The 13,999-nt window shown below is 36.0% G+C and overlaps 1 protein-coding gene across 2 annotated transcripts in view; it reads left to right on the plus strand.

The window, feature by feature from the left end:
• The window catches only part of GRIK2 (glutamate ionotropic receptor kainate type subunit 2), a gene marked incomplete at both ends in the record, with an annotated part of 429,084 nt that overhangs the window by 224,926 nt on the left and 190,159 nt on the right, over positions 1 to 13,999 (plus strand). For both annotated transcript variants that reach the window (XM_081997417.1, XM_081997418.1), the window contains one exon: positions 8,576 to 8,689. In XM_081997417.1, coding sequence (XP_081853543.1) covers positions 8,576 to 8,689 — 114 coding nt within the window. The remainder of the gene's footprint in view (positions 1 to 8,575; positions 8,690 to 13,999) is intronic.

A 13,999-nucleotide genomic window follows, 5' to 3' on the forward strand; every position in this document is an offset into this window, starting at 1 on the left:
CTTTATTAATGACCTGGGTTAAAACAACAAGCGGCATAAACAGAGGGTATTGTAAAAGTTAGAGAAAAAAAAGTGGTATAAAAGATCTATGGCTCTGATTTTGACTGCACGATTAGATATTTGGTACCACTGTAGAAAGCCAATGATCATCGAATAGTTTGGGTTATAAGGGATCTTTAAATGTCATCTAGTTCAACCACCCCACAATGAGTAGGGACATCTTCAACTAGATCAGGTTGCTCAGAACCCCGTCCAACCTGACCTGGAATGTTTCCAGGGATGGGGCAGCTACCACCTCTCTGGGCAACCTGTGCCACTGTTTCACCACCCTCATTGTACAAATTTTTTTCCTTAGATCTAGTCAAAATCTGCCCTCTTTTAGTTTAAACCCATTACCCCTTGTCCTACCACATCAGGCCCTGCTAAAATGTCTGTCCCCATCTTTCTAATAGACCCCTTTAAGTACTGAAAGGTGGCAAAGAGGGTCTCCCTGGAGCCTTCTCTTCTCCAGGCTGAACAAACTCAACTCTCGCAGTCTTTCTTCATAGGAGAGATGTTCCATCCTGCTGATCATTTTTGTGGCCTTCCTCTGGACCCACTCCAAGCGCTCCATGTCTTTGCTGTGCTGAGGGCTCCAGAGCTGGGCGCTGGACTCCAGGTGGGGTCTCACCAGAGCAGAGGGGCAGAATCACCTTTCTCGCGCTCTTGGCCATGCTTCTTTGGATGCAGTCCAGGATAAAGGTTGGCCTTCTGGGCTGCCAGTGCCCATTGCCAGCTCATGTCCAGCTTTTCATCCACCAGTACCCCGTCCTTCTTGGCAGGGCTGCTCTCAATCCCTTCATCCCCCGGCCTGTATAGTTACCAGGGATTGCCTTGACCCAGGTGCAGAACGTTGCACTTGGCCTTGTTGAACATCATGAGGTTCACACGGGCCCATTCCTTGAGCCCAGGTCTCTCTGGATGGCATCCCCTTCCTCAGGCATGTCAGATGCACCACTCAGCTTGGTGTCATCTGCAAACTTGCTGAGGGTGCACTCAATCCCTCTATCTATGTCACTGATGGAAGTTATTAAACAGTACTGGTCCCAGTATGGACTTCTTAGGGACACCACTTCTCACCGATGTCCCTCTGGACATTGAGCTGTTGACCACTACCCTCTGGATGCAACCATCCAGCCAATTCCTCATCCACCCAACAGTCCACCCATCAAATCCATAACTATCCGATTTAAAGAGAAGGATGTTGTCGGGGACTGTGTCAAAGGCCAAATCCAGATGGATGATATTGGTAGCTCTTCCCTTGTCCACTGATGTAGTCACTGCATCATAGAAGGCCACTAGGTTGGTCAGGCAGGACTTGCCCCTGGTGAAGCCACACTGGCTGACTCGAATCACCTCTCTGCCCTCCATGTGCCTTAGCGTAGCTTCTAGAAGGATCTGTTCCATGACCTTCCCATGGACTTCACCTACCTGCCCTGACTTGTCAAATATCATGGAGAGTGGCTTGGCAACTATATCATCCTATTCCCTCCGGACTTTGGGATGCATCTTGTCAGGCCCCATAGACTTGTATATATTCAGGTTCCTCAGATGGGCTCGAACCTGATCTTCTCTTGCAGTGGGAGGGACTTTGCCCCCCCATTCCCTGTCTTGCAGTCCATCCCCTCAAGAGGTGTGGGAAGTGAGATTGCTAGTGAAGACTGAGGCAGAGATGTCATTAAGTACCTCAGCCTTCTCCTCATCTGCTGTAACCAGCCTGTCAGTCTTGCCCATCAAGGGGGGTAGGCTCTCTTTGACATTCCTTTTTTGGCTGATGTACCTGTAGAAGCCCTTCTTATTATTCTTTGCATCCCTTGCTATGTTCAGCTCCAGCTGCGCCTTGGCCTTCCTGACCTCATCCCTACACAACAGGGCAGCATCCCTCTACTCTTCCCAGGATACCTGTCTCTGCTTCCACTGCCTGTGCATTTCCTTCTTGCCCTGTAATTTGACCAGGTGCTCTCGACTCAGCTGTGCCATCCTTTTGCTGTCCTTTCCTGATTTCTTACACCTGAAAATCAAGAGCTCTTGTGGCCAATGAAAGTGCCCTAAATGATCTGCCACCTCTGTTCTGCTCCCTTGTCCCTGACAGAAGTTTCCTAGGGGTTCCTATTGTCTAACTCCCTGAAGAGCTGGAAGTTTACTTTCCTAAAATTCAGGGGCCCTGACTTTACTTATCACCTGCCCCATATCCCTCAGGACTGTGAACTCCACCAGTGCATGATCACTGCAGTCCAGACTGCCTCCAATCTTGACAACACCAATTAGCTCACTTGCATTGGTGACCAACAGTCCAGTATGGCATCCCCTCTTGTAGGGCTGTCTATTACCCGGCTTAAGAAGTTATCCTCAATGCATTCCAGGAGTCTCCTGTTTTGCCTACAGCTTACTGTGCTACTTTTCCAGGAGATGTTGGTGTGGTTGAAGTCCCCCCCAGCAGGACGAGAGTCTGCAAGCATGATGCCTCCTGTAGCTGGATTGAGAATGCTTGATCAGTAGGCTCCCCTTGATCAGGCAGCCTGTAGTAGACACCATCCACAAGGTTCCTTTTGTTGCCTCGACCTCTGATTCTTACCCATAAGCTTTCACCCTCTTGTGACTATTCTTCAGAGACAGGTCTTCATGCTTTATCCATTTCTTGACACAGAAGACAATACCTCCACCCTTCCATCCTCACCTGTCCCTACTGTAGCCATTGATAGCCACAGTCTAGTCATGGGATTTTTTCCATCAAGTTTCAGTAATGGCAACCTGGTCTTAGATTTCTAGCAGCACGGTGGCTTCCAGCTCCTCCTGTTTGTTGCCCATGCTGCATGCATTGGTTAGATTAGCCCATGCACTTCAGATGGGCTGTCGACCGTGTCACTTAGAGGAACATCCTTTAGTTCCTCTGAGGTCTTTTGCTGGTGTTTCCCTGTTGGCTCCTATTTACCTTGGGAGCCCCTGGCTCATCTCTGTAAGGCTTCAAGTGTGCTGCAGTGTAGCCAGCACATCTCAGAGCAACAAGCTGAGGGCCCTCACTAGCATACCACTCCCTCTTCCTAATACAGTATTGTGGCACTTCAGGGTAGTATGTACAGTTTTGGTTGACTCAGAGCCAAAATAAGGTTACTTTTCTTATGAGAATTTTGGAGGAAATAAGAAACAAAGAATACTTGCTTATTCATAAATATGAATTAATTTTTCTCAAACATACCGAAGTAAAAAAGCTACTTCAATCTATTGAATTTTTGTGGATAACAACTCATGAGATTGATGCTCAGTTATCTACTCTAGAGTATATGTAAACTCAGAAATTCTAAGATTCAGGAATGTATAATGCTTGTTTTTTTAGGGGGCTGGTGAATTATTGTACATTCTTGGCTGGCATAGAATTAAATTTCTTCATAGTATCTTGTATGGAGCTATGTTTTGGATTTGTACTGAAAATAATGTTGATAACACACTGACATTTCACTTATTGCTAAGCAGTGCTTACACAGTATGAAGGCCCTTTCTGCTTCTCAGAGCAACCCACCAGAGAGTTGGCTGGGGTTGCACAAGGAGTTGGGAGGGACACAGCTGGGACAGCTGACCCCAGCTGACCAAAGGGACATCCCATATGACTCAGCAATAAAACTGCTGGGTTGAGGCTGGCAGGGACTGAGGTTGCTTGAGGACTGGCTGGGCATTGGTCAGTCGGTGGTGAGCAATTGTTTTCATTTGCATCACTAGTTTTTCTGGATTTTATTTTCCTTTCTGTTGTTTTTTCCCACCTTACAATATATATTTATTTATTTTTTTAGTATTAAAGTGTCTTTATCTCAACACACAAGTTTTCTCACTTTTTACCTTCCAATTTTTTCCCTCTCCCTACTGAGTGGGGACTGAATGAGTGTCTGTGTGGTGCTTAATTGCTGACTGGGGTTAAACCATGACAATTATAATGGACTGGTCTTTGTAAAGGTAGTAGCTTTGAAGAAAGTCTGTATGTTACTAAGAAGAGACTACAAATTTGATTACTTTTTTAAATAAATAACTTAATTGTGATCGGCATAACTGGAAGCAGATCTTTACTATGTGACAAATTGCTTTTTTATTTTAAAGAGGAAGCATACTTCAGATACTGTAGGAGATGAACTAGGATCATGGGATATCTTCGAGATAAACTAGGGTCATGAAGTATCTTTGAAATAAATGGAATAAGAAGTGGCTACCACTTCTTATTATACCATTGCACTTCCATAGCTATGTCTAAATATTCATCTGTGAACCTTTTATTTATAAGCAAGCTTAATTGTACTATGATCTATAAAAATTAACAAGTCTGAATATGCCTTTCAAATTACATTTATACTTTATAGATGAACTCAGAAATGGATTAGGTTAGTGATAAATAAGCTTGAAAAGAGAAGAATTTTTATAAGGTTTGAGAAGGTTTATGTCTTTATTCTGATACCAAATTATTGTTAAATGACACAAAAAATCCATCTGATATTTCCAACAGAGACTAGTAACTTTGCGTTGAAGTCCAAAATAGCTTTCTTCTTCTCAAATCCCTACTAGATTTCTGAGCAGACTATATAAATTTTATGGAAACAATTAGTGTAATCAGAACTCTCCATCCTACATGAAAGTCCAAGAATGTATCATAATTATTCTGATACCAAATTATTCTGATACCAAATTATTGTTAAATGTCACAAAAATCCATCTAATATTTCCAGCAGAGACTAGTAACTTTGAGTTGAAGTCCAAAATAGCTTTCTTCTTCTCAAATCCCTACTAGATTTCTGAGCAGACTATATAAATTTTATGGAAACAATTAGTGTAATCAGAACTCTCCATCCTACATAAAAGTCCAAGAATGTATCATAATTATCTCTAATTATTCTACTATATGAACGTATTAAAATAAAAAAAATAATTGTACATATTAACTGTGTGTCATTTTCATTATTCAGAATTTGAATTATTGTTCATTCTGATTTAACAGGTCTGATATTTTTACTTAGTTTTTATTATTTGGTAAGTACGTTTTTTTAGAGTATTATTCCTTCACAAATATGCCAATTGCATTTTACTATGAAATTAAATTAATATTTTTGGAAATAAGCACAATTGTACTAATCTTTTTTTTGAGACTAAATGCACAAAATACTTGAACCCCAAATAATCAAATTAATTTTAAATTGGTGTGAACATTAGCCAAAATTCTTTTCAGTATTCACTGAATTCTGTCCTTTTTTAATGACACTGATTATTTTTAAACACTTCTGGTGAGATTTGGTTTTGAAATTGTACTAAAATGTAAATAGTTCTATATAGTTATATAGCTCTATATCTCCATACTACATATCTCATTATAAAGTAGTAAAGGTTCTGAAGATTATTTGAGAGTTTTGTTTAAGTAGTATAGGATTGATTAACCATTTGGAAACCTCAGAGTGTACCTGCCTAAAGGTGGATGGCAAACTTTTCTGGCAGTGCATGAGAAAAGAATCTCTGGATTCATGTAGTCCAGTATTCTGTATCTAAAAGTGGACAGTTGCGGAAGTCTAGGGAAGAGTATAAGAAAATGGCAAGCATATTGCTGTACTACATCAGAATACTCCCAGAAACTCTACTTATTGAAGTCCAAAGGGATGGTGTCTTCATAGACACAGGTAATTTTGTAATAAATACAGAATTCTGAGAAAATGACAACTCCACAATCAGAATTTAAGCACATATTTCCTAGTTTTTCCTCTTTATCTATCTTTCAGTCATGACTGTCTCAGTGGTCATAGTCTCCAATGAAAAGAAAAAGATGAATTCGCCGTTCATTTCCTATTAGTAAGATGCTGATAGTATCACAAACACGCATTTTTCATTTGGATTGCAGGTTTAGGACTCGTTCCATACAGTTATATAATGAAGCTACATTAATTGCCACCATTGTCTTAGGTCACACAATGCAATTTAATTAAGAGACTGTGAATTACTTGAGGATTTTTTTCTAGAAGCTGTTTTCTTAAAAAAAAACACACAAAAATACCCAACTAAAAAATAGAGAATTGTGGTTTATCAAAGGAACGATAAAAGAATGGAAACTTCTGTCCAAACTTTCTGCAGGACTGCAGTAATTCGATAGTTATCTGATAGTTAAATACACGGAAGCTTGGATGAAAGTTTTTATTTATCACTCAAGTGTAGTCAGGAAACTGTATTTCATGTTCTTGAGGAACTCCCCAATTGCCGTGTTACAGGACATTCTATGATATTTGATGATAAATGAGCATTTTAGTAGCTCTTGTTGGAATTGTTTCAACTTGAATAAACTGATTCTTGACTAAGCTAATTTTATCACAGAGATTCTTTGTCTCACCATGGAGCACAATGCCAGCTTCATGGTAACAGCTGGTTTGTGTCCTGTGCAATGGAAAATAAGTGTTAACATGTTCAAATTGGCATGCTCACTCCGGAATAGTCTAGCCATTTAGGGGACCTGAATGGAAGAATAGGGAATCAAGGGCTTGACAGACTCCCTGTTACTGTATTTGCTGTGTGAATATTCGCTCTAAGGTGTATGTTGGAATATAATTTTGTAATAAATGTAAAGTAGTAGAAGTAAATTGTAAGTTGTTTGAATTGCAGTTATACATAGTAGAGTACCTAGATTTGCTTTTTCTACATTTTTGACATTTAAACTTTTCTAGTGAAAACACATTAGTAATTCTACTCTGTTCAAAAGGCTACTTTAGAATTAAAATACTGTGCTTAAGAAAATAGAAAAGAATGAATTTGCTGTGCTTTATGCACAGTTTTCTCTAGAAGAAGCAGCTTTGAGAGGATGTTTGTGTGATTTGGGGGCTATACTTATCAGTAGAATCTCAAAATCTGTGATATAAGTTGTTGAGTTCAAACTTATAAATAAAGATAATACAAAGACTGTCTTATTTGAAACATCTGAATTTTGTTCCATTTCTTAGATTTTTGATTCACAAAAATATCAATACAAGTACAATTAACCTAATTTAGAAAAACAATGTGATAATTTACCAAGACAGAAGTTTCTTTTTAAAGTAATGCTGTTGATAGGTTTTGTAAGTCTAGATGGATGTAGTTAGATAAGCCCCAAATTCTAACAATTGATAATTATTTGTTTGCTTTTGCTGTGGGTATATTAAAGAGTAGAGGAGGAAGTATTTTAATGTGTTACCTTTTTCCAAGTTAAATTTGAGTAATGAACTTGACTTGAATAAAATATATGATTTAATGAATTTAGGATTTGAAATTGATCAAATAAGGTGATGGTGTTCCCTTAGAAATTTTTGTGCTACTTGTGTACCTGAAGCTGAATCTCATAGAGGGGAGTAGTCTAGCTTCATTTATGTGAAGAAACAGCAGAGGCAGGCTCGAGTTCCAGTCTTTGTTACTCCTTGTTATTCTGTTCTATTTTGGTCTTTCTTTGAAGTAAAGGAAACACTGTGATTGCCATAATAAACAGAATATTGAAACTAAGAGCTCCCGTTCCTTTTACAATTTCTTAACTGTGGCCAAACTGCAAGGCTGAACATTTTGGGTTTCCTAAAACCTTTTCATGTCACCAAATGTAATAATATTAAAAAACAAATGGTTTGTGTTTATATATACACCTATACATACATACACATATATAGTAATCAAACCTCACACAATTTTTTAATTACTGTCTAGATTTAGTTTTAAAATATCTTATAGATGATGCTCAGTATTTGAAATGATATTTAAAATCCTGTCTGAAAGCAAAAAAGAAACTTGTGTGGGTTTTTTTTCTTTTATAGACAATGGAGTGATACAAACCTTATGATATCTAGAAATGGATAGTTGTATTCACTGCTTGACCATTTTAGTTGTATAGTGATGAATTTGCAGATAAATTATATAATCATAAGCCCCATTACTTATTACTTAGCATGTGAGACTGTCCTTGACCTGAACCTTAAAGCATAACCTTGGACTTCCTTACTTAGATAAAAATCCTGTTGACTTTAATGGAATAAACATTTCGTGGTATAAAATGACAAAAGAGCTATGTACTGAACATTTATCTGTAAATCAATTAAGTTATTACACTTACCCTACTTTCAATCTTCTCCATTACATTTTCCCCAAAACATATTTTTCCTCTGCTGTTCTCTCTGACCCCACAAAATGATAAATCCTTCTAGAGAGACAACGTTGTCTACTTTGCAAATGAATTTCCACCTGTTTAAGTTATCTTTAGATGTGGTTTATCTTGAAGAATGGAAGTTAAATGGAAAATGAAGTGTTCAAAGTAGCTTTAGACATTCTGTGCATCATTTTTCCACTTAATGTCACACTTCATGGAAGACACTTTGAGGTATTGTGAATCATACTTTAAACAAGCAGACTTTAAATGTAATGACAGGGAATAACAGAACAGGGTTTAATAATAAATATTAGCAACCTTTTTCTTTTTTCCTGTGGCAATCTGTTTTTCCTTATAGAGTTTTTTTCTAGATGCAGAAATGTAACTAATGGACAATTTACACAGTAATTTACTGTTTTATAGGTTGGAACTTGGGATCCATTGAGTGGCCTTAACATGACAGAGAATCAGAAAGGAAAACCAGCAAACATTACAGATTCCTTGTCAAATCGCTCTTTAATTGTTACCACCATCTTGGTAAGCAATTATATTTGCATTTCCAGAAATACAGTTTTACAGGAAAGCTAATAGAATATGCTGACCTAATTAAAACAGTAATGAACAGTCTGTAATATATGTTACAGTTACTCAGAAATTAGTGTCATGAATGATCTCCAGTTGTTAAGCTAGTCATGGATATTTACTCTCATCTAAATTGTAAGTAAAATATCCCAATTTTAGAGTTATGTCAGTTGATTAGTAATTTCACTTTCCTTATTATTTACTAAAATGTTTGATTCCTTCATAAAGCTGTTTTGTTCAGCATCATATGAAAAGACAAAAGGTGTTTGTTTAAAAAAGTGGTTTGGATATTAGCCTGATGATTTTAGCCAGCAAAATTTATCGCTTTCATTTGTTAATCTAACACCATGATATTACCTCTAAGGAAAGTACGAAGTATTTAACATTTATTTTCACCACCGTTATTACTTGATTATTAAGCTGAAATTTTTAATTATGCAGAAATTTAATTGACCTATCATTTAAACTAGATCAGAAGAAATATTTAAAGTAACTTCTTTTTCATTGCCATTATTGACAAATTCACAGTGGTGAATGAGATATTTTTTATTTATAATTACATATATTTAGTTATGTAAAAATAAATGTTCACTAATTTCCACACTACAATTTTGAAATAGTAATTTTAATTTCAATAAAAATGAAAAACTTTCCAGTAGTGTCTCTGCTGTGTTTGTCTGCTGCCACCATTATCTTGAATTCGCAGATATCAAAAAATAATTCACTTCTCAAATGTTTTATTCTTTAATAAGAAGATTTTACCTACCAACATATATTTTGACATTTCAAGCTAGAACGAATTTTCATAGGTACATAGATCCAAATGCCAGCGTGCTTCTAATCTTTTATGTAACATAAGCCATATAATTTCATCCAGTGGGTAACTTTTTGGTTACTTAGAAGGTCTGTTTTTATTTGGAGATTTACAAATTACAGAAAATCTTCTGAAATGTTTTGTTTCATTTATTCCACTAATTGAAAAATACATACCTGATATATAATTATAACATGGCTAACTCACTTTCAGATGTAAGTTCTTGTTATGCAAAGTCTAGCACAGTTTTACCACAATTTCTCTTGTATTGTTAATTACAGTTTATAAACATATAATTTCTGGGGTTTCTTTCTCATAAAATGTAAATTAACCTTTTACAGTCTCTCAAAGTAAAAAAATGTTTTCTAGAGTATTAGTCTGTCTTTTCTCTTCCCACTGCCCTTCACAAGTTTTCAAATTTTGTATATATAAGAACTAATGCATTATTAAAAGTCATGTTTCTTAGTAATTCCAGTTGACCCCCTATAACCCTGTCATGTTGTTTCCAGATATCCTGCCTAGGATTTTTCTTGAAGTATTCCACTGATATATAACTATGTTTCACATTTTTCCTGATTGCTTTCTAGAATTACTGCTTTCCAGAATGAAGTCGTATCTTTATTATTGACTTGTTCTCTTCATTACTCAGTACTCAGCCAGCCTTTGTATCATCTGCCCACTTCATTAGCAATCACTTGATTCCAGATCAGTGATAACAACACTGGGATGAGGATCAATCCCTGCAAGATTGCATAAGAAACACTCAATAACTTAAGATGTTTTAAGTTTATGTTTTAACATTTATCTATTGATGAGGTTTAAGTTCATATACTGTGTGTATAGTGATACTTACACTTGCATGACTTTTTTTGAAATAATGATCTCAAGAAAAGGTAAGCTGCACAAATAAAATAGCAGTGCTACCAATGAGCACTGATTTTGGACCGAGCAAGCTCACAAAAGTAGATTGCTGAGACTTATGATAGCAGCTGCTTTCTGTAATCAAGATACCCTTTCTCTTAAGAGATAACTTTTGGTTAGTGGTGTTTTAAAAGCATCTGTCCTCTTTGCACATATCTAAATATAATAATAAATACAAGAAATATAAGGATTTTAAATTGCTGTTATGAGTTGCTCACTTGTAATTGCCTTTTATACTTCAGTTATTACTCAGTGAAGATTTTGGTAATTGTAATAACTCTTTTCATCTATGCAGACATTGTAAGAGTGGTACTCAGAATAACTAAATGAACCAAACATTGTTCTGGTGCAGAAAGCATATATACTAGCTTACTTTTGTATCTCTATCTTTTTGTGCTTAATAAATACATTTCTTTTGGACAGAAAACATATTACTGAATATTAATTTTGCAGCCATGAAAGGCAACAATGTAAAATACTGCAGCTCCTAGAAACATATTTTCTTCTTTATCACCTTCCTTTTCTCTCCTTTTTTCAGTCTGGAGAATACTGCTTTAAAAAAAAAACAATTCTTTCAGTTAAGTTGTTCATAAGATTTTTCTGTGCTGTTTTTGACTTCAACAATTGTTTACAACAGACTACAGTATACTGCCAGCTGTGGAGTCTTGATCAATTTTGTCTGTAGTTTGCTTTAACACTTATTTTGCTTTTAAAATTACCAGTCTTTCTTTTATTTTGAATTCCATCTTCTGAAATTCCAAATGATATTGTTTTCCTCCTTATATTACAATCATTAAGATCTTTAAAACTGTGTGTATACCCTGCTTTTTCAATGGTGGCTGAGTCTACTGAAGATGAAAATACATTGATAGGCAAAATAATATAAATAAACTACAATTCATATATTCATCTACTGCAAGTAAGGACAGAACTATGTGATCTTTTTGTTTTGAATTCTGCATTTGTTTGCATTCTGCATTATATGTTGGTGTGCTGGTTTTGGCTGGGATAGAATTAATTTTCTTCATAGTAGCTAGCATGGGGCTATGTTTTGGATTTGTGCTGAAAACAGTGTTGGTAATTCAGGGATGTTTTTGTTATTGCTGAGCGGTGCTTACACAGGGTCAAAGCCTTTTCTCCTTCTTACACCACCCCACCAGTAAGTGGGCTGGGTGTGCACAAGAAGTTGGGAGGGGACACAGCCAGGAGAGCTGATCCCAACTGACCAAAGGAATATTCTGTAACACGTCATCATGCTCAACATATGAACTGAGGGGAGAGGAAAGAAGGGGGAGACGTTTGGAGTTATGGCATTTTGTCTTCCCAAGTAACGATTATGTGTGATGGAGACCTGCTTTCCTGGAGGTGGCTGAACATCTGCCAAGGAAGTGCTGAGTGAATTCCTTTTTTTGCTTTGTCTGTGCGCACAGCTTTTGCTTTATATATTAAACTGTTTTTATTTTAACCCATGAGTTTTCTCACTTTTACCATTCCAATTCTCTTTGTCCCCATCCTGCCATGTGGGGAGTGAGCAAGCAGCTGTGTGGTGCTTAATTGCTGGCTGGGGTTAAACCATGACAGTTGGTTTATGAGCAATTCAGTAGCTCTTTTATGAAAAGGAGTCAGGGTTTCCAGGACTTCATAACTTCTCAGAAGTCTACTGGCATGTAGTTTTAGTGCAGAAGCATGTCTGTTTTCCAAGTTCTGGTTCCATAGCAACCCAAAGTACCAGCTGAACACATCTGAAAGAGTGATGGTCAGCTTTTTAGGAGGGGAAACATCTGAAAAATAATAATAATAATAATAATGATAATTAAAAAATACTATTTGTATCTTTTATAAACATAACTTTGGTTATCTCAATCTTTTTGACACTATTGCTTTATTTTATTTTAATGCCATCTCCATTGGAACTTCAGAATTTCTTTTACAATTAAAATTCTACATTCTGAATATTCTACACTTTAAAAAAAACCAAAACCAAACCTTTCAAGTTCATTGATAAGGTTTTCTTATAATTTTATTCTCCTAAATTGACTTTATTATGCCAGCTATCAGAACTCTGATTTTTTTTTAATTAAGTTTTAGATACAAGTATCTAAATAGTTTTGTTCCTGTACATATTCTACCTTTACTTTGGAAGCTTTTTAACTGTGGAATTAAATTTTCATACTTACAAATATATGTGCATTGTGTTTGTTTATTTATGCTAAATTGCATGACAGTCTGTCATCTTATCATACAGGTTCATTTGTCCTGTTCCGTTGAAATGGATGCTCCTTTCCTTTCCCATATAGCTTTCATTTGATTTTCTGTATCTGCTTACATCAAAACTCCAAAAAGCTCACAGTTGTCAAATTTAATTTTTTCAAGAAATGTGTAAAAATTATGAAGGGTGTGTGATAATTTCAAATTCAGCAGTTTTTTGTTACTTCATTTTTGAAATGTGAAATTATTTTTTTTTACTACACTTCCCTGAAAAAATCTCTTTGAATATGTTAGAAGGAGGAATAACTATAATGGATTTTCAAAACAGTTTAATTTGTTTTAAAATTTAATAGCCCCACATTATAATTTATTTATAAATGCTACTTTTTCAAATGGGTAGAAATCTGATGCCATACAAATGCCATCTTGTTTTCAAAATAAAGATATAAAATCCACCAAAGCCCAAGGTTTTAACATCTTTGATTTTTTTTTTTAGGTATGTAATTTTTCATTTTCCATACTTTCTCTCCCTATCTTTTGGACCCAAAGGATATTTAAAGCATGAGTTTTTAATGGACAAACTTTAAATTAGTATATAAAAAAAGAATAACCTTATCCTTCATCTTTATAAAGGCGGGTCACATCTCTTGGAATTGCAGATTTGTAGTCTTTTTAATTTTCATTTTTATGGTATATTTTGAGGAAAGATTCCTGATGCAGGCATTTTTTCATAATTACTGCTGTATCATTCTGGAATGATTCAAGCAATACCTAATATTAATAATTCAGTAATACTTGGTTCCTGCTGATGTTATAGCACTAAATAGTAATTTCTCTCTCATAAATCTATTTAAATTTTGTGTACTGCCATGAAATGATTGAATCTGGTTTTGTCTAGCAGAAAAACTGTAAACTTGATGTTTTTCTATTTTCAGTTTACTCAGATGTGATAATTTTTTTTCTTTGGAAACTAATGGAATATACAATTCCTTACCTTCTAGTTTTAGTATTTTTCTTATCCCCTTTTTATATGCTTTCCTGTCATGATCACTGTGTGCCTAAATGCCTCTCCTAGACTTCACATACCCACTTCAACATCCAGAGTCTACACCCTCTCCTTCCTGAACTTGATTCCACTCCTGCCTCAATTCCACTCTATCTTCAGCCACCTGCACTGCCACAGTGCAGACTGTAAACTGACTGATTTCTTGAAGTTGTAGCAGAAATGTAAAGCAAACTAATGTGTTTCAGGAATTTTTCCACTGTCAAAGGTAAATTAGCTTGCTTTATATTTTATGGTGCTTCAAATGCAAACAAGTTTA

The sequence above is a fragment of the Phaethon aethereus genome (genome assembly GCF_964289735.1).
Source record: "Phaethon aethereus genome assembly, chromosome: 3".
Taxonomy (NCBI): Eukaryota; Metazoa; Chordata; class Aves; order Phaethontiformes; family Phaethontidae; genus Phaethon; species Phaethon aethereus.